This window comes from Gigantopelta aegis, chromosome 15 (genome assembly GCF_016097555.1).
Source record: "Gigantopelta aegis isolate Gae_Host chromosome 15, Gae_host_genome, whole genome shotgun sequence".
Taxonomy (NCBI): domain Eukaryota; kingdom Metazoa; phylum Mollusca; class Gastropoda; order Neomphalida; family Peltospiridae; genus Gigantopelta; species Gigantopelta aegis.
In genome coordinates, this window is record NC_054713.1 from 43,967,047 (window position 1) to 43,988,280 (window position 21,234).

A 21,234-nucleotide genomic window follows, 5' to 3' on the forward strand; every position below is an offset into this window, starting at 1 on the left:
TTGTTTGTTTGTTTGTTAAGGGGGGGGGGGGGGGAGGGAGTAATGAAAGACCAGTGGATGGGTCGGCAAAGGAATGCTTTAGGAGGCACGTACACCAATCTGTTTTTGTCTTATTGACGAAAACATTTATATTTTATAGCTCAGATGATGCCAGTCGTTAAGGACGTCACATTATAAATATCTGCCAACTTTTAATGTCCGTTTTTTGTGAACAATATTTTGGCGAAAGATTTGCCGATTTGGTTTCATTTTCAAATTGTATTAAAAGTCCTTTACAGTAACATGAACAATCCAATTTGACATCTGATTCCGTTATGATGGGACACATAGTGATGTGAAGATATAGAAGATGAAGGAATTGCATTTACGTACATAAATGAGAGAGAGAGAGAGAGAGAGAGAGAGAGAGAGAGAGAGAGAGAGAGAGAGAGAGAGAGATGGGGAGAGAGAGATGGGGGAGAGGAAAGACGAAGGAAGTTAAAAAGACGGACGGAGTGAAGACCAAAAAGGAAGAAAGAGTGAGACATATAGAGAAGAGGGAGAGACTGACGCAGGCTAACACCACACAGCCTATTCCTTCCGAAAAGCAGCAATGGAACTTTCATATGAACTTTCCCATTGACAAAACGGTGCATACCACTGACATTAATGTACCAGTCGTGAGACTGTTATTTGTCCACGTTATATTCATCATCATCATCATCACCATCATATCATCATCATTATTATCATCATCATCATCATCACCATTAACAACATCATCATCACCATCATCACCATCATCATCATCATCATCATCATCATCATCACCATCATCAAAAAGCCGTCTTCAATACTTCTTTCTTTTACTGTTATCTATCCTCATCATCATCTTTATGCGACTAAACCGCATGGCAATATTCTACCACCCTCACTCAAATAACAGAAGGAAAGACAGATAACAGGACCGTAAGAACCAGGGGTGGTGGTGGTGGTAATGGTGGTGGTGGTGATGTTGGTGGTGATGATGGCGGTGGTGGTAGTATTGGTACTTGGTTATAGGTGGGGATGGTGGTGGTGTGTGTGTGTGTGTGTTTGTGTGTGTGTGTGCTTGTACTCTATACAAAAAAAAGAGATAATCAGAGGTATGCCCCCACCCAACACACTAAACTGTCCCCCCTCATCCCCCACTAAAGAGTGTGTCCCCTCCAGATATCGTTCCTTGTGGGCCAGGATAACAGTATTTGACCTATCTGAACTTAATGATAGTGTATTCTTGACCTTGTGCCGGAACAGTTAGATAATACTAGTGTGAGAAGGAGCAAGTGTTTTGAGTTAAGTTGTTTTTAATATAGTTTCCTAGTTTCCTAGATACAGGACATCAACGATAGTTGTGATGTTGTGTTTACTGTTCATCCTCACCTCGTGTGTTGCGGTGCAGTGTAAGTATAATTTTGTTAAAAAAAAGAGAGAAGAAAAAAGCAAAGTTGTATAATATTCCAAGAAAGAAATATAAAATGAGTAACTCGGCTTCCTGGTCAGCCGAAAACACATGGTTAGCTTCAGTATTTACTACGACAGATAGAAAGTTACAAAATTCAACATTACAAAAAATAAATAAATAACCCCACAATAAACACCCGCGAAAAAATCCCCCAAACAACGCAACATAATCGCACCCATCCTTTCGAAATTGTAGTGCATGTTTTTATGGTTATTTCGTGACAATTGTTTTTGCAAACAGCATATGTCCACTTTCAACATATTAATATATAGCATAGATGTGATATGCCCCGAAAATATCTTAAACAATTGTTTGACAAAAATTTAAGACTGAAATGAAACAAAATGGTTGCACATTAACACAATTATCATTATTATTATTATTATTATTATTATATATACAACAGATAGAAAGTTACAAAATACATTACGAAAAAAATAACAACAAACACCCCCTTAAAAAAATTACCAAAAAACCCAACCCAACATAATCGCCCCCCCCCCCTTCGAAATAGTAGTACAGATTTTTGTTATTATTTTATGTTAATTGTTTTACAAACAACTTATTTCCACTATCAACATATAAATTAGTAGCATCAATGTGATATACCCCAAAATATTGTTTTAAAAGAGGCTAAAATTAAACAAAATAGCTGAACATTAAAACAATTTTTTATATATATATATATATATATATATATATATATATATAATTGTTTTAATATATATAAACACTTTAAAGCGAAACAAGTATTATCCATTTCCATACATCCCAAGTATTTCTAGTCATCCAGGTGTTTGCAATATCACTTAATAATTTAAAAAATGCACGTAACTCTGAGAAGTAACGGTTTTGGAGACGAGCTCTAGATAATCCATTTTAAGAAGGTATTTCCCGGTTTCAATCTCACAGACTAGTTTCACTATATTAACACAGTGATGATTTTCCCGGAATGTTAAATGAATACAGAAGTCACAAGTTGACTCGTAGGTTGTATTTTCCTTTACCAACATAAAACTTAGTACCGTAAGACAGATAATTTGACTTGTGGTTTAACGTGTCCATATACCTCTATGGTTTCGAACACGCCTACCTCGAGTCCGGCCTCCGATAATATAGGTCTCAGCTCATGGTTCAATGACACACAGGTCTCCCAATAGAGCTGATGTTGCGAGGGTACGAACAGCAGAGCTGTTCTAATTGGGTCTCTCTTTCATGTATAGAAAACGAATATTTATCGTAATTGCCATGGGTTATAGTCCTTAGTACTCTGCGAGGCAGATATATTAAACCATATTATTATACCCAACCTACTTAATTTAAACTAATATAATTCCTGTCCATTAATAACATAAAGCGGTTAACAACATTGTGTAAATATTTATTAGCAGCAACAACACGGAGAAAAGATAATTTATATTTATAACAGATCTACGTATCACTCTCCACAATGTACTGCAATGTATTATTATGGGATAAATATATAACTATATGGTGGATTATGGTTAATGTATAATAAACTATATGATAAACTATGGATAATATATTATTTGTATTTATAATTATAATTATAATTATAATTTATAATTATGTTATATATATTTATGTTATGAATAATGTATGTGTGCCTATGAACTGTATGTTTACGGCCAATAAATTATTATTAGCTGTTAAGCTGGTGGCAACAATTAAAATCCACAGCGTCCTAGATTGCCGTACTTTAGTTTCACACTAATTGGTCTGATTGTTAGTTCCTAATTAACTAAAGACAAAATTATTGCTAAATGGCAGGTAACATAATAACATATTAATTGAATCGTACATAAAGAGCTAAATATATAAATTGCATTTGAATATAGTTGTAAAAATGCACTGTCACAATATTGTAAATTATTTATCCAAATGCGTGTTGCAGGTTTGTAGATTAACCAAACTTAGTGTCCATTTTCACGGGCTGAAACTAGGGTCCGATATTTTAATAGACTATTTCTCGTTCCAGCCAGTGCACCACAACTGGTCAAAAGCCGTGGTATATGCTTTCCTGTCTGTGGGTAAGTGCATATAAAAGATCTTTTGTTGCATTAGGAAAAATGTAGCGGGTTTCCTCTTCTGCCTACGTATCAGGATTACTAAATGTTTGACATCCAATAGCCAGTGATTAATTAATCAATGTGCTCTAGTGGTGTCATTAACCAAAACAAACTTTTAACTTTTACTTTAACATTCCTTTCTTTTTGTCTCAGGTAGAGAACTATGGCGTCTGGAAGACATACCACGTGACTACCTGAAAGCGTTCCACGCGGACACCGACCCTTACGAACTTTTCACATCTCGATCAAACTCTGTCGTGCCTGACCCAGCAGGGGGAGATAACCACGTCTTAAAGGTCATTTACCACAAAGGAAGCTTCAACTACCACGGCGCGACGACAGGGATGCTCCAGTTTTACTCCAGACCTACGCCACGTCGAACAGCCTTGACCTTAAGTTACGACATCTACTTTGATCCTAGTTTCGATTTCGTTCTCGGCGGGAAACTGCCCGGATTGTGGGGCGGGTTGACAAACTGTTCCGGCGGACGCCATTCCGACGATTGTTTCTCCACCAGGTTTATGTGGGTGCGTCACGGAGACGGGCTGGTTTACGCCTATATTGCTCCACCAGACCAACAAGCGCCTGAGTTCTGTAGGAACAAGAAAAACGAATGTTATTCGGTTTACGGTTACGGTCTAGGACGGGGAAATTGGCGTTTTAGGACAGGTGAGTGGCAGAATATTGCCCAGTACGTGAAGCTGAACACCCCAGGTCGAACAGACGGCGTCATCAGGGTGTGGTTCAACCACAAACTCGTCTATGAGGCGAACAATGTCAACATCCGTCGGAAAGACAGCGTCAAGATCGACGGCATCTTCTTCTCGACGTTCTTCGGCGGTAACGACTTAAACTGGTCTCCGCCACATGACGTGTTCGCGTGCTTCAAAAATTTTGTCTTGTCGACCAACCCTCACCACCCAGTTATAGTTGGATAATTTACGAGGGTGAGTCAATAAGCAATTACCATGACAGCATGTTTAGATTTCGAGAAAACCAAAATGGACGTCATTTGCTTTAACCAGGGAGAAATGTCGATGTATTGTGAAAGGGCGACTGTTGTTGTATGTTAGCTGACAAACGTAAAGTGTTTTTCTGTTTAACGACACCACGAGAGCACATGCATTTATTAATCATCATCTCTTGTATGCCAAAGAGTCGACTGCAAAATGTTTATACAGTTTATTATAACAACAGCTGAAACCTTACAAGGACATTTTGCAATATACAGTCAAACTGCTCAAGCGACAACCTGTATTAAGTAGCCACCTGTTAATAGGCAACATATATTTTGGAATCTTTTAAATTACACCCAGAATTAATTTTAATTTTTAAAAAAGTTTGATTTCTATACAAAGTTTTAAAATATACTTACTTTGATATTTCTATTGTATTCGTTTCTCACAATTCTTAACACTGTGTTTTACATAATTATACAATTTTTATTTTTAATTTAAATAATCATATTGATGTACTTATCTTTGTTTGACACCTAATAGCCAACGTCTATTTTTGTGCTGGGATGTCGTTAAACATTGATTGATTGATTGATTGATTGATTCATTCATTTAGTCATTCATTCTCCCAAATCATGTAATATGGTAAAAACAGATCTGTACTGACAGGCCATCTGTCTTAAAAGGCAATTTTTTTATACTCCCTGGTAGGTCCTTAACACAGGTTTGACTAGTCCCAAGGTCGGTAGGTACTGGGTTCTCATCCTAGTACCGAGACCCCCACCCAAGTGAGGTCTGACGACTCGATGGCTAAGTGTATGTTCACTACACAGACGTCTCTCTCACTAATCACTAATACACTGTCCTGGACATAGAGATCATATAGCTGTGGCGTGTGACCAGAACAGCGTACTTGAATCTTAATTGCAAATAAGCACGAAAATAGAGTACAATGAAATAAATACAGACACATTGCATACCACTTCACCAATAGTCAGTACGCTAGAATCAGAAACACGACCAAAACAACCCCCCGAAAATACCTTTTAAAAAAGAAGAAAAAAAACAAAAAAAAAAAAAAACCCCAAACCAAAACAAAATAAACAAACAAGCAAACAAAATAAACAAACAACAAAAATTAATTTTTTTAATAAAAAAAACAAAACAATAAAAAACAACAGCACACAACCCCCCCCCCAAATAACCCCCACACACAATTCAAAAAGCGAAAACAAAACAAAATACTAGCCCTCTCCACCCGACCCTCCAATTATTATTGAATGCTCTTGTTTTGTGCGGGTAGGACGTAGTCTAGTGGTAAAGCGCTCATCTGATGCGCGGTCGATTCGGGATCGATACCCGTCGGTGGGCCCAATGGGCTATTTCTTGTTTCAGCCAGTGCACCACGACTGGTATATCAAAAGCCGTGGTATATATGTGCTATCCGGTCTGTTGGATGGTGCATATAAAATATCCCTTGTTACAAATGGAAAAAAATGTAACGGATTTTCTCTCTAAGATTACATGTCAAAATTACCAAATGTGTCATATCCAATAGCCGATGATTAGTAAATCAATGTGCTCTAGTGCTGTCGTTAAACAAAACAATCTTTAACTTTTTTCTTTTGTGCATTCAGAAAGCGAATCTCCTGAATGAAACGGACACAAGAATTAACCGACCAAGATCATCCATTCATCACAGTGAGACACCATCCAAAGATGTGTATAGAAACCCTTACGGTAAACTTTACAAGAAAGAACAATAACTACAATTAATTCGGCTAATTATTGATTCACCCATAGGTTTTAATGTAGTACGTTCATCTGATTCATGCAGTGTCATAAATAAATGTTGATAGTTGATTTTTCGAGATTTTATAAGATTTTTGTTGATGTTCTTTTATTATTCTTTTTAACAAATTTTATTATTATTATTTTTTATTAAAACATTGCCTCACAATTCTTGGACATCCCTTATTTTTCATGTAGGCCAAGCATATATATATATATATATATATATATATATATATATATATATATATATATATATATATATATATATATATATAAATAGCGAGCACCGCCCCCCCCCCTCGCCCATCCTGTCCTGGACGGAGGAGCCGGTGAAAGTCGTCGACATATGCGCCCATGGCAGGCGTGTGTTACAACAGCTTGTTCTGAATGTGCACTTTAAAATCTATGACTTGACCTGACCTGACCTGATCCACACCGCTCACATCATTTGATGGCTTCTAGAGTGGTGTCCCCTATTTGTGCTGCCAAAGCCAATCTAATCTTCTGTTTCTCCGTGTTCTGATCATGGCACCGTAACGGTTCGATAATATTGGTGTGAGACGGAACACCTGTCTCGTGTAGAGTTGGTCGATTGTTTTATATCCACACAGAACGACGACTACGACGAAGATGATGTTGTGTTTACTCCTGGTCTTCACCTCCAGTATGGCAGTGGACTGTAAGTACATGTCGTATGCACGTGTGTGCGCGTGTGTGTGTGAGTACGTGCGTGCGTGCGTGTGTGTACGTGGGTGCATGTATGTGTTTGCTTATCTATCGTTCCATCTATTGATCTGTTGACCCATCCATCCATCCATTCATGTATCTATCGATCGATCTACCTACCTACATGTACCTACCTACCTACATGTACCTACCTACCAACCTACCTACCTACGTACGTACGTCTATCTTTCTATCTATGTATGTATGTATGTATGTATATATGTATGTATGTATGTATGTATGTATGTATGTATGTGTGTGTATATTACCCATATGGTCACCAATAAACAGTTACATAAATGTCGTAATTCCCCACGCTATCGTTATTGTCGTGGTCAGAACAATATCTTGAAAATTGTTATAGCACTACTGACGTCACGAATCGCCTTTGGATCTGCAAGCTTGCGACAGTCGCGGTTTCTAAAATTGACATCATTCTGCGTCACAATAATTGGCATGGCGTAATGTTATTAACGCCGATTGTGAAGCGACTACAATCATATTTAACATTTGTTTGGAATCATAGTTTGTGGATGATAAATAAATTATAACATTCAGTAGAATGCCATACAAAATTTATCAAATTCGTTTGAGAATTGTTTTACACCCCTCGATCGCACTTGAGGAATAAAATAATTCCCACACTTGTTTCATAAATTCCGTATAGCACTCCCGCTCATGCAATTATATATATATATACTGTAGATCAACAAAGTTTTGCGAACAACAAAGTGTAGCGAAAATTACGAACGAATAATGATCACAATACTGTATTCACGCAATAATATGAATTTGTACAGTTAAAACAAAAACACCACCTGAAAATAAATAAATATGTTACTTTATAGAGATAATTATTACGCATATGGTTAAAAATATCTTGGTACATATGAAAGCGATACGTCCCACTAGAACGCCAAGTGAGACGTAACACTTCGACGTCACACGATGACGTTATAGATTGGCGCACTACAACCTTACAGGAACGTCAAGTAAACGAGTTAAGTGATATAAATGCAAATCGATTATGGATAATATATAGGATATTAAATTCGCTATCATTTCATATCATGTTTATGTCCCTCGTGAAATAATTTTCATTGTTACTCACTAAAACTCGTGGCAACTAAACATTATTTCACCCGGGACATAACCATGATACGAAATGGAAGCTCGTTTAATATCCTATAATTATCCACATGATTCAACATAACTGATTTAATATAACGCATACGAAGCAGACACGTAATAACAAGTGTAATGATGTAATTTTGGGACGTCATAACATGACGTTGCTTTCCCAGTCCTAGCTCAGCCTGGTCGTGTGAAATATGGTGTCATTTCGTCGTCTCCTAGTTGTGTTTGAAAGGTTTGATACGGGCCATGTTATTCGTTAATAATAATAATAATATGGATAATAATAATAATAATATGGATAATAATATGGATAATAATATGGAAAATAAAGAGATTATTACACTCGCGTGTGGATCGTACTGATTTTACGAAACTCGTGTCAGGATTCATGTATTACCGTCGCTCTCGCTCGGACTATACACAGATTGTGACACTCGTTTCGTAAAATCAGTACGACACACAAGCTCGTGTAATAATCTTTATGTATTACGTTGTTATTCAATAAAGTTAAATCCCCGAAATTGGATTCGTCGTAGGTTATCGCCTATAGATACATGCATCTATTATCCTGTTCAATTATTTAGACCCAAAGTTTTTTTGCAAATGTTACGTTTATTTCCTATTCGATATTTGTTTTCTTTGCATTTACATGAAAACAAACCCAAACCCCGACAGGTTTTATATACAAATCATCATATAAAATGCACGAAGTTGACTTAATTCCACTTTTTAAAAATCTCTGTGTCTTTTGAATGCACGTTATTTCTCCTATAAATAACTAAGGTCATTTGCATATCAAAAGCATCATTCTATAGTGCGTTTCAAACTAATGTTCGGTTCTATCGTCCTATCCGCACAAATCGTAGTATGACCTATATTTAAGAAAATATCTGTAAACATGAAGCATGCGCGGATTCAGGTGGGGAGTTCAAGTGACAAAACCTCAGTTTGAAAAAAAAATATGTATCAAATATAATTATATTGTGGAATACACAAGCGCGCGCGCTGAAGGGAGAGAGAGAGAGAGAGAGAGAGAGAGAGAGAGAGAGAGAGAGAGAGAGAGAGAGAGAGAGAGAGAGAGAGAGAGAGAGAGAGAGAGACGTCATTTATGTAACGACGCACTCAACATATTTTAATCTATGGTTATATGGTTATAGGGAGAGAGAGAGAAGAATATGGTATGCATGCGATTGGTGGAGGTGTGACCCTCTGCACAACCCCAACCCCACTTAAGGCTTCTTTTGTATATGGAGCGGGACGTAGCTCAGAGGTAAAGCGTTCGCTCATGGTAGGTCGACTGATCGATCCCACATGGTGGACCCATTGGGTTGTGTCTAGTTCCAGCCTGTGCACCACAACTGATGTATAAAGGCTGTGGTATGTGCTATCCTGTCTATGGGATGGTGCATATAAAACGTCCCTTATTGCTTATCGGAAACAGTGGCCCATGTGGCGGTAGCGAGTTTCTTTCTCACTGTCATAATGCTCCTTAACCGTTTTGTCTGACGCCACATAAACGTATATCAAATGCGTTGAGTGTGTCGTTAAATAAACATTTCTCTCGTATGTATGTGTAGTCTATATGCATTTCTAGTCGATTAGTTTATAGGTTGTTAGGTTGTTTGATAGTGAATGATATGGAAATAAATAGTTTTTGGTGTTAAAGAGTTCATGCATACATTAAAGTAATACTCCTGATGGGTATAAAGAAATAACTTAATCATTCGACGAACTCATTTCTTCATCACGATCTTCGTTACGGGGGACTATCACAGGGGGTATTTTATTTCTTATAAAACTATTTTGTTTTCTAAAATCTTCTTCGATCTTTATTACATGTTTAACTGCGTCAGAGAAGTGTGTAGGTGTGACAGAGTTCAATGCATGTGCAAGTTCTCTCCGCACCGTGGTCATTTACCATCATTATGACGAGCTATGTGCCCTTTGACTTGACTCCAGATCAGTTCTATCGGATTGAGTTCAGAATGTCTTGGCGGCAGTCTTAGACACAAGTGCCCATGGCGTTCAGCAATATCATCAGTAACAAATTGCTTAGCACATTTGTTACTTTTTACAAGTTCATAAAGAACTGGCTTTGTCATGTTACTCTCAAAAGGTATATTTTTGTTTCGTAGCCACGACTGAATTTCTTCCTTTTTAGCGTTTAGGTTTAGTGCAGGACATCGTGTAATCTCAGTTAATTTGTTGTGGTAGCTTGCGTTATCCATGACAATAACAGAAGGTTCTGGTAGAGAAGGCATAAGTTGTTCTTGAAACCATTTGATGAAATTTTCATGATTCATCTCACCATGATAGTCTCCGTCTGTTTTTTTTAGCCTCAAAGATCAATTCACAGCCATCTATCAATCCATATTTATCACAGCCAGCATGACAAATAATAAGTCTTTTTCCCTTCCCAGTCACCGAACAGAGTTTAGGAACTCGAGCAGCAGTGTCTGCTTTCGGCAGGTGATTGGCGGTACTTGTGCCCGGATGGATATCTGTCCAGTGGTGGGATGTTGTGTGGTTGACATTCACCCAGGTCTCATCTTGATACACTGTTAAATACCCCTGATCTCGTAAACTGGATATTTCATGGAGATAGGACAGTCTCCTGTCTGATATATTGGTGTGACGGAACATGCTCTTAATTTTGTTTTCGCCTGTGGCGATATTAATTGTTTTAGAGGGCCGTGTGCAGTTCCAATATGCACTTAAGCCCAGGTGGGCACTTTGTTACGTAATACCTCCGCGCGACCGTGGTCGAGCTGTGCCTAATACACACCCAGCCCAAGTACGGAGGCCATGTGGCCAGTAGTTACATAATACCTCCGCTAGTTCGGTACGTTCGGGGTATTGCTGGCGAACTAGGCGTCAGCAAGTCTGGCGATCTAAGAAAAATATGCCGGCTTGGTCGCGGTGGAAATATCACTTGATAGGGGAGGGCCGCGATGTACCCCCAGGCGATATTCGTATTTTTATAATAAATAGCTAGGGTTTTAGAGATATCAGGGAGAACCATAGGAAGGCTCCCAGGGATCGTTGTCCGTCCGGACTGGTAAATATTTTATTTCTGCTCTGTGTATAACCTTGATGTGATTGATGTGACTTTAAATATTTTAATGCTGTATTATACCAATATTATTTAGACGGTGCTGCCGGTAATCTGACGCAGTAAACTGTAGGCTCACTGTCTAATATATATAAAGCTTAACCAGTCATCCTAGAGGACCTAGGTAAACTGTAGGTTATTGTCTTTATTGTGACTGGTACCAGTATTAATTCTGTGTTACAAGGTTACTGAATGAGTAGTTAAGGGTTAAGTAAAAATTAACCAGTTAGGAATAGAGTTGTAATTCCTTTATTAATTAAGTTCCCCTGGAAGCGTTTCTCAATTATCACACGTGTGGGTGTTGTGTCACGGTGAAGTGCTTAGAATATTGTGTAAACTAGACACCTAGAGATTAACTAATTAAGTGATCAGTTCTGGGTTGTTATTATTTGTTGTTGTTAATTAACTACTGCGGCAGTACATTTGTCAGCGTAGGTTAATACAGATTCCAAAGTGTATTGTGTTTTTGTTGTGTTTTCTAGTGAACTAAACGTGCTATAATAATACATACTTTATATAAGATCTTATCTCTGATCATACCTAGACAAGCCACGCGGGTATACTGCCCGTTACAGAGAGATCTAATAGATATACAGTTAGGAGAGATATTTGGATAATCGTGTGTTTCATTCAGTTACGGGTATTATAGGATCCCCGTGACAATTGGCGTCCTCAAAAATCACTTTTCCGGTTGTAGACATATGTTGGTATTTAAAATCGAGGTCATGGAGTGTTCTTCGTAAAGTTGATATGGATATGTTGATTCCACATTCCTCCCTTAAAGCCACGTTAATCTTATGTAGTGTAGGTAATTCGCCCTCTCTATAAAATCTGTATACTCGTCGTCTAATAACATCTTTATCAAATAAATCGATGTGTTTTTTGTCGCGTTTTTTTAACAGTGATTTCTGTGCTTGGATTCGTAGAGCTTAGATTTTTCACAGTTCATTTTACTGTTGAAACCGAAACTTTAAGTGCAGCGGCAAATCGATCGACAATTCGATAAGAAGCGTACCTAGGTCTATCATCTTCAAAATAATCGAAAACGTTCTTAATACACGATTTTACATCAACTGAAGTGTTTTTCGATTTACCCATATTTTTTCTCAAATAACAATAACAAGAATGTCGACTAATACATTTTCAATGAATTTATATACCCTACCTAACTTGTATTTTACGTGGTTTACACATTGCTACAAAAGCACGTGCAGTCATAGATCGAAATAATGATGTTACTGACCAAGCAATGCTATCGTATTTTGAACATTCAGGGCTGTGTCTGCGGGATGAAAAAGTGGTTGAACCCATACAAGTCCGAACAATAGCCCTTTGGTTTTTCGCATTACAAATGTAACACCCAACCCCCAAACCCCAGCCCCTAGCACCACCCTAAATACTATATATATATATATATATATATATATATATATATATATATATATATATATATACGTATGAGTTCCCAATTAAGAGGCAAATTAAATAACATTTTTATTATTATTTGATGTTGGTGGCCTTTGACATTTTATCCCCCCCCCCTGGTCTTCTGGGTCCGGCCCTGCATTAAATTTATTTATAAATTTGGAAAGCACATTCCTGCGGTGTGTGAGGTGATTTGTGTTTATTACTGTGCTACACCTCAGTTGTGTTAGGTTAGGTATGGTATGCTAATATATAATTGATATAATAAAATAAAAATACATAATACATTAGCTAAATTTATTAAATATAATGCACCTACAAGAAAGGGTTACATGTTCTGTTTGTTTACATCTATGTTTAACGGAAAGATTAGACAATGCTGTTACACACTGCAAAACAATAATAACCTTGATTTAGTGAAACAAGCTATAATGGCCTTCACGTAGCCTCAGATCCCAATGTTTTGATATGCAAATGACCTTAGTTATTTATAGGAGAAATAACGTGCATTCAAAAGACACAGAGATTTTTAAAAAGTGGAATTAAGTCAACTTCGTGCATTTTATATGATGATTTGTATATAAAACCTGTCGGGGTTTGGGTTTGTTTTCATGTAAATGCAAAGAAAACAAATATCGAATAGGAAATAAACGTAACATTTGCAAAAAACTTTGGGTCTAAATAATTGAACAGGATAATAGTTTTTTGGGAACGTATTTTGTGTGTTCAGGATTGCGTCACGATTGTCTAAGCAAGTTTCAGAGATCGCTACATAATTCTAAAACATAAAACATTAGTTGCTAATCAATTTTTGATTGACTAGAAATATCACTAATAAATTTTCAATTGACTAGAAATATCACTAATCAATTTTCAATTGACTAGAAATATCACTAATCAAGATTTTGAAAACAAAATTTCTAAGACTTGCCTATGGCAAAAACTTTTAGAAAATAATATAAATGGAATATTTTTCAAAATTATTTATCAAATGTATCAAGGAATAAAACCTTGTATTTGCACCAAAAATGGAATCTCAGAGTTATTCTCATATAACATCGGAGTCCGTCAAGGAGAAACTTTGTCGCCTGTCCTCTTCTCTCTCTATTTAAATGCTTTAGAAATATATTTAAAAGTCCATAACTGTAGTGGAGTATCCCTGCCACGGATGACATAGACACGTTTTGTGAGATGGCCCTGTACTTGGTATGCCTTTTATACGCCGACGATACTGCGCTTCTTGCACCCTAAATATGTTTTCCCAGTACTGTAACAAATGGAAGCTTAAAGTCAATGCAAATAAAAGTAAAATAATAATTTTCAATGGAAGCGGAAATGACTACAAAAAAGTATTTAATCTCGGAAACATGAGCTAGAAAATGTACAAGAATACAAATATTTAGGTTTTATTTTTACCAAACTAAACAAATTTAATGTAACCAAAAAATCGCTTACATAAAAGGCGACAAAAGCATACTTTGTTCTATCAAAATCTAAAGACAATAAATTTTCAATGGAATGTAAACTGAAACTATTTGACTCCATGGTACTTCCGATCCTATTATATGGGTGTGAAATATGAGGTTATGAAAATATTGACATTATTGAAACTATTCATATAAAATTCTTCAGATATGTACTACCCGTGAAAAAAGGAACACCACTGTTCATGTTATACGGAGAACTAGGACGAAAACCCCTAAATGGTATCATCCAACAGAAAATTATACGTTTTTGGGCCCAAACTATTTTAGGCAAACGTACAAAATCCTCATTTTTATTATATCAACTAATGCTACACGACTCATTTCTAAATGGATATAACTATCAATGGATGAAACACGTAGAAGATATATTCAATCACCTAGGCATGACTGATATATGGCTGTCAATGAGCTTCTCGTCAATAAATCAGCTTCTTAACCGCGTTAAATTAACACAAAATGATCAGTATCTACAACAATGAGATAGTGATATATATATATATATATCTCGTCATCATCAAGAGGTAAAACATACGCTATAATTAAAGATACTCTTAATTTGGAAAGATCTTTTATTTTGTTACCACAAAAATTCTGTACAACTTTACTAAAATTCAGAACATCCAACCATTACCTATATATGTATGCATGTATGTATGTATGTATGTATGTATGTATGTATGTATATATATATATATATATATATATATATATATATATATATATATATATATAAGAATTGACCGCAATTATTTTTTGGTTCATGCAAGTATGAACCGAAAAAACGATGTGCATATTGTATGAGCCCGCGTATAATTAAATTTATATGCATACTTTAATAATACATAACTGAATTTATTTTGTTTAGCTTTAAATACGCCTGTAGTATTGTTTGTGTAAACTTCATTGATACTTATGTCGCGTAAGAATGCGAACGTTAATTCACTATCATTTGAATCAGGTGATTTTTTTGGTAAATAACGTCATTTATTATATACATAGCAATGAAATATATAAATCTACGGAAACCATAAAAGTCATATCCGGTGAAAAGTCATATTTTTACTGTATTTTAGCTACAGTGAAAATATAGAAATCGTATTTACTTTTTTGTAAAAGTGCATGATTAAATTATCTCCCTTTATCTCGTTTCTTCGTATTTAAATTTGATGATTACCAATGCATCTGACCGAATGTAAAAAAAAAAAAAAATTAATTTAAAGAACTGCACCTATATAAAAGGGATACGAAGTGCAATTACGACAAAATATATAAAAACGAATTGAATACGAAGCTGCATATTAATGATGACACAATGTAGTGTCATCGAGTGTAAGTGTAAGAATTTAACGGCGTTCGACTCGTTTTGTTTTTGTGGGAGTTTTTAGAGGATCCCGTTGTCAGGTATGTTTGCACCGCAGTATTGTTAAATAAATGTTAATAAAGATAATTTTTATTCAAATTTCTTTTTAAAAGTCTTTGGTCGAGTAAATATTCTGGCAAAGTTCCATAGCAAGAAATATATCATGACGTTACGTGTTTTCGGTAGGATAAGCGAAAGATATTACCAAAAAGCGAAAGATATTGTCAGAAATTAGGAAATCTGTATATAATAAATAGACCGTTTCATGGTGTTTTTCCGAATACGATTTTTTTATATCAACTCGTGATGTGTGAAAACCATATTTTCACTCATTGCTTCGCAATTCGTGAAAATATGGTTTTCACACATCACTCGTTGATATAAAAATCGTATTCGAAAAAACACCATAGTTATATTGGAAGGAATTGTCCTATTTGTGTTTAGTTTATATTTTATGAAAGTGAACGAAGAGAACGTGTCTAACATTTATGCTGTTGGTGGAACCGTTTAATTTTCGCCAACAGCTGTAGAACATAGCTTACAAGTAAGTTACAGAAGTGAAGTTTCCTACATGATTTCTTTGGCCACCGACCGAGTCTCATGTCATGATTAGCGAAGAGGTTGGAGTTTTGGGGTGGGTTTTTTTTTTTTTTTTAAATCAATGCGTATATATCTAGATGTCTACTCTGCTATAGCATTTTCCATTAATTTATCGTATATATTTTTTGTAGCTTTCACGTGTGTTTTCTTCAAAATATCTAAATATGATAGCCAGAATAATCCAGCTTGTTGCACAAAAGTAGTGTGAGTCAGTGTGTGTGTGTGTAGGGGGGGGGGGCGGGGGGGAGGGAGGTTGGGTAGGGTAGTAGGCGTGGCTTAAATATTTTCGGTTCATCGAGATATGAACGAAAAAAAGCAAGCACCTCTGAACCAATCAGATTGCCGTAAAGTATATAGACGCAAAGAAAATTTAATTATATATATATATTATATATATATATATATATATATATTATATATATATATATATATATATTGTTATAATGATTTTTTTTCGAAATTAGTAATTTTGGTATTTTATTGCTTACTGGTTATTTTTAAAGGGACATTCCTGAGTTTGCTGCAATTTTTAAAGATGTTATCGAATAACAGAGACATTTTAACGATTGTAATTACATATTAAATATATGTTTATGCATACAATATTAATGGCTGTATATTAAACGTGTTTCTGATCGTTCTAATATTTTTACTAGGTTAAATTTCATTTTATTTCCTAAAATATATTTTTTTCGTAGGTACTCAACACATTTTATTTTCGGTTATATGGCGTCAGACATATGGTTAAGGACCACACAGATTTTGAGAGGAAACTCACTGTCGCCACTACACGGGCTACTCTTTCCGATTAGCAGCATGGGATCTTTTATTTGCGCTTCCCACAGGCAGGATAGCACAAACCATGGCCTTTGTTGAACCAGTTATGGATCACTGGTCGGTGCAAGTAGTCTACACCTACCCATTAAGCCTTGCGGAGCACTCACTTAGGGTTTGGAGTCGGTATCTGGATTAAACATCCCATGCCTCGACTGGGATCCGAACCCAGTACCTACCAGCCTGTAGTCCGATGGCCCAACCACTACGCCACCGAGGCCGGTATATTCTAAACAAGAAAATATATTTAATATGTAAGTTTAATCGTAGAAATATTTTATTAGTCGGAAACATCTTACAATGCAGAAAACTCCGGAATGTCCCTTTAATGATGTCTGGGTTGTATATCGTGTCTCACAACTCTACGTTGAGTGGCTTTTCAAATATTATGCATTACGTGTATTATACAGATTTTAAATTTAATTGTGTCCACCTTACAGGAACTGTCAAGTTATCAGTCATGTTAACGTACCACTTGGTAAAGTTTGTGTATGTTACTCGTAACTAACAAGCCCATCCCTATTGATTGAAACAACACGTGTCACATACAGCTTGTAGGCATTCAGCTGAGTTTTGAGTACGTTTTTTTAATTAATGTTATCTTTGAGTCATATCTAGCAATACTATTATATTATTAATAGAGGATTCGAACACCCGTGGAGTTAGCCATTGTAAGCATATCGCAATACTTTCATCACGAAACAGATAACTGTTCTACAGTATATATATATTGTATATTTATCAATCAATGACCGTCATTGAGGGCAATATCAGGTTTTATTAAAGGGGCATTCCTGAGTTTGCAGCCATTTTTAAGATGTTATCGAGTAACAAGGACTTTTTAACGATTGTAATTACATATTAAATATATTTTTCTGCATAAAATATTAGTGGCTGTATATTAAACGTGTTTCTGATCGTTCTAATATCTGTACTAGGTTAAATTTCATTTTATTTCCTAAAATAAAAAAATTTCGTAGGTACGAAAATATTTGAAGACAAAATCCAGTTTGGGCCATACGAGATTTTACTTCTAATACACCTGGCTACACCTGTTATTTACATACCTATACCTATACCTATACCTATACCTATACCCACACCCACACACACACACACACACACACACACACACACACAGAGCGAGAGAGAGAGAGAGAGAGAGAGAGAGAGAGAGAGAGAGAGAGAGAGAGAGAGAGAGAGAGAGAGAGAGAGAGAGAGAGAGAGAGAGAGTAAAACCCCACCTAACGACCACCCCGGTTCTAAGACCACCTCGCTATAAAGACCAATATTTGTTCAAGACCGGAATATATCATTATTATTTTATAGTAAACTAAGACCACCCGGCTGTTACGGATTACGACCAGTAAAGTCAGACCCAGTGGTCGTTTTCAATTCATTTAGATTCCACCAATATATTATATATTATCCTCTCTCTCTCCACCCCCCCCCCCCCCCCCCCCCCCCCCCCCCCCCGCTCCCCCCCCCCCCCCTCTCTCTCTCTCTCTCTGTCTATCTATCTATCTATCTATATATAATTACAAACTTTCCGAATTTATACGATTTACTGTATTCTGATTGGCTGACGTCACTAAAAAACCAAGCGTTATCCTTCCATAAACCTCATAAAAATACGTCATCACGGAAGACCAAGATCGAAATAACCGCACAACACCAACAGTCACTACACGTAAACAAAAGTTAATATCAAGGTCACTTTGCGATAGATAAACACAAGACAAATCTGCACATGAAATTGTTTCATTGTTTAAAAAGAAGTTATAATAAAGATATATACACTGTTTTTGTTGATTCAATACTTATTTTTATTTTTAGCGGACAATTTCCAATAGTATGTATACATGTATTCCTACGCTTATTTACAGAACATGGTTGACGGTTGAACGAAAGAAATTATTTTTGAGTGTTTTAAGGTACACTTCTTGTACTGTTTGTAATTATAAGAATTGTTTCTCATTTTTTAGGAATTTATCGATGTATAAAAGTCACAAATGTAGTATAAAATCGCTTCGATACGCTACGCGATTTTATACCATTTGTGACTTTTATACATCGATAAATTCCTAAAAAATGAGAAACAATTCTTATTTATCATATAATATCTTACATTTTCAGAGCAATCAAAGTATGTGATATTTTTAAGATCACATACTTTAAGAATTTGATAACTTTGCAAATTAGATGTAAATTAATCGAGGTCACGGCGCTAGGTTTATTGACATTTAAGCAAACGTACTTGTGTGACACTCCATAATTGACGTATGCATTCACAGTCATCGAATAAAAACATTTCAATGGCAATTTGACACTGAAAGCTGTCCAGCGTTCAGAAAAAAAACAAAAAACGTTAAGCCCTAGTTTGTTTTGATGTAAGGACATCCAAAATGACGTCATACGAGTTTGACGTCATTTCCATTTAAAAATACACCGCGCCACATATTCTTACCACATTTGAATATCTAGTAATGGCGGACTGGAGTTAAAGTTGCGTGTACAGTTTACAAAAACACGTTGTATTAAGCTTGAGATTATATGATAAAAAGATTATTACCCTCGTGTATTTCACACAAGCCAGATTGGTATCTTTATTCATATAGGTTAGGTCCTCAAATTGGGGAAGATCTGTACCCCCCCCCCCACCCCCCCGATTCGTACGAGCTACAAAGGCTAGGAGAGGTTCTTCTTGTCATTCCTTTAAAGATGGATTTAAAAAAAAAACCAAAAAAAAAAACAACCCCCAAAAACACCCATTTAAACCTTTGACATTGGCAGGTTGGGAGTTGTGGCGGCTAACCGATATTCCTCATGACTACGTCCGAGCGTTCAGCGCGTCCCACGTCAGCGACCACGGACCCAGCGCCGTCGTGCGCGACCCAGAAGGGGGAGACAACCACGTCTTGAAGGTCACTTACCACAAAGGGAGCTGGAGTACCCACGGTCACACGACCGGTTTTCTCCAGTTCGACGCCACGCCGGTCCAACCCCTCTCGGCCATGACCTTGAGCTACGACATTTACTTTGCTCCCAATTTTGATTTCGTCCGTGGAGGGAAGCTGCCCGGATTGTACGGCGGGTCGAACCACTGTTCCGGCGGACGCCATTCTGACGACTGTTTCTCCACCAGGTTCATGTGGCGTAGTCATGGAGACGGCGAAGTTTACGCATATATCTCTCCGCGAGACGAGCAAGTCCCTGGATTCTGTGACGACAAACATTGCAATTCGGTTTATGGCTACTCCCTAGGGCGGGGCGATTGGCGTTTTAGGAGGGGTGAGTGGCAGAATATTGCCCAGTACGTGAAGCTGAACACCCCAGGTCGAACAGACGGCGTCATCAGGGTGTGGTTCAACCACAAACTCGTCTACGAGGAGGAAAACGTCAGCATCCGCCAGACAGACAGCGTCAAGATCGACGGCATCTTCTTCTCCACGTTCTTCGGCGGCGGCGACAGCAGTTGGGCCTCAACACGTGACACGTTCACGTGCTACAAGAACTTCGTGTTGTCGACCAACGCGCACCACCCAATCATCGTTGGGTAAACATCAGTTGTTTGATGGCTGAATTATTTCAGAGAAAATTAAAATATATAATCACATACATTGTTGTGGTTTGGAAGTTTATAAATAATTATTATTTATAGATTACTGTAGTTTTAACTATTAGTGTAAACACTGTTTAATTCCAAAGTCCTGACACATCACAAAAAACACATGTTCGCGCGCAAACGCACCCGATTGAATGAATGGATGTTTAACGAACGAACGAACGAACGAACGAACGAACGAACGAATGAACGAATGAACGAATGAACGAATGAATGAATGAATGAATGTTTAACGACACCCCAGCACGAAAAAATACATCGGCTATTGGGTGTCAAACTATGGTAATGCAAACAAATGATGATCAACATCAATATAAAAAAGATTTAAATAAAAACACAGTGTAAAGAACTGTGCAAAAATACACAGGCTGTTGGGTGTCAAACACATTTTATTTACGGTTATATGGCGTCAGACATGGTTAAGCACCACAGATATAGAGAGAGGAAACCCGTTGTCGCCACTTCATGGGCTACTCTTTTCGATTAGCAGCAAGGGATCTTTTATATGTACCATCCCACAGACAAGACAGCAACAAGGGATATTTTATATGCATCATCCCACAGACAGGATAGTACATACCACGGCCTTTGTTAAACCAGTTGTG

General features: G+C 36.8%; 2 protein-coding genes across 2 annotated transcripts; both read left to right on the top strand.

The window, feature by feature from the left end:
• Positions 1 to 3,716: 3,716 nt before the first annotated feature.
• On the top strand, positions 3,717 to 6,393 carry LOC121389846 (the record flags this gene model as incomplete). Its single annotated transcript, XM_041521494.1, has 2 exons — positions 3,717 to 4,520; positions 6,167 to 6,393. A coding segment is annotated over one exon (795 nt), but the record flags the coding sequence as incomplete, so codon positions are not given.
• A 491-nt stretch (positions 6,394 to 6,884) lies between these two features.
• LOC121390574 lies at positions 6,885 to 20,620 on the top strand. The gene is made up of 2 exons (XM_041522421.1): positions 6,885 to 7,002; positions 19,798 to 20,620. The coding sequence occupies exons 1-2, from the start codon at positions 6,954 to 6,956 to the stop codon at positions 20,562 to 20,564; spliced, it is 816 nt and encodes a 271-aa protein (XP_041378355.1). The 5' UTR covers positions 6,885 to 6,953; the 3' UTR covers positions 20,565 to 20,620.
• The last annotated feature ends 614 nt before the right edge of the window (positions 20,621 to 21,234 follow it).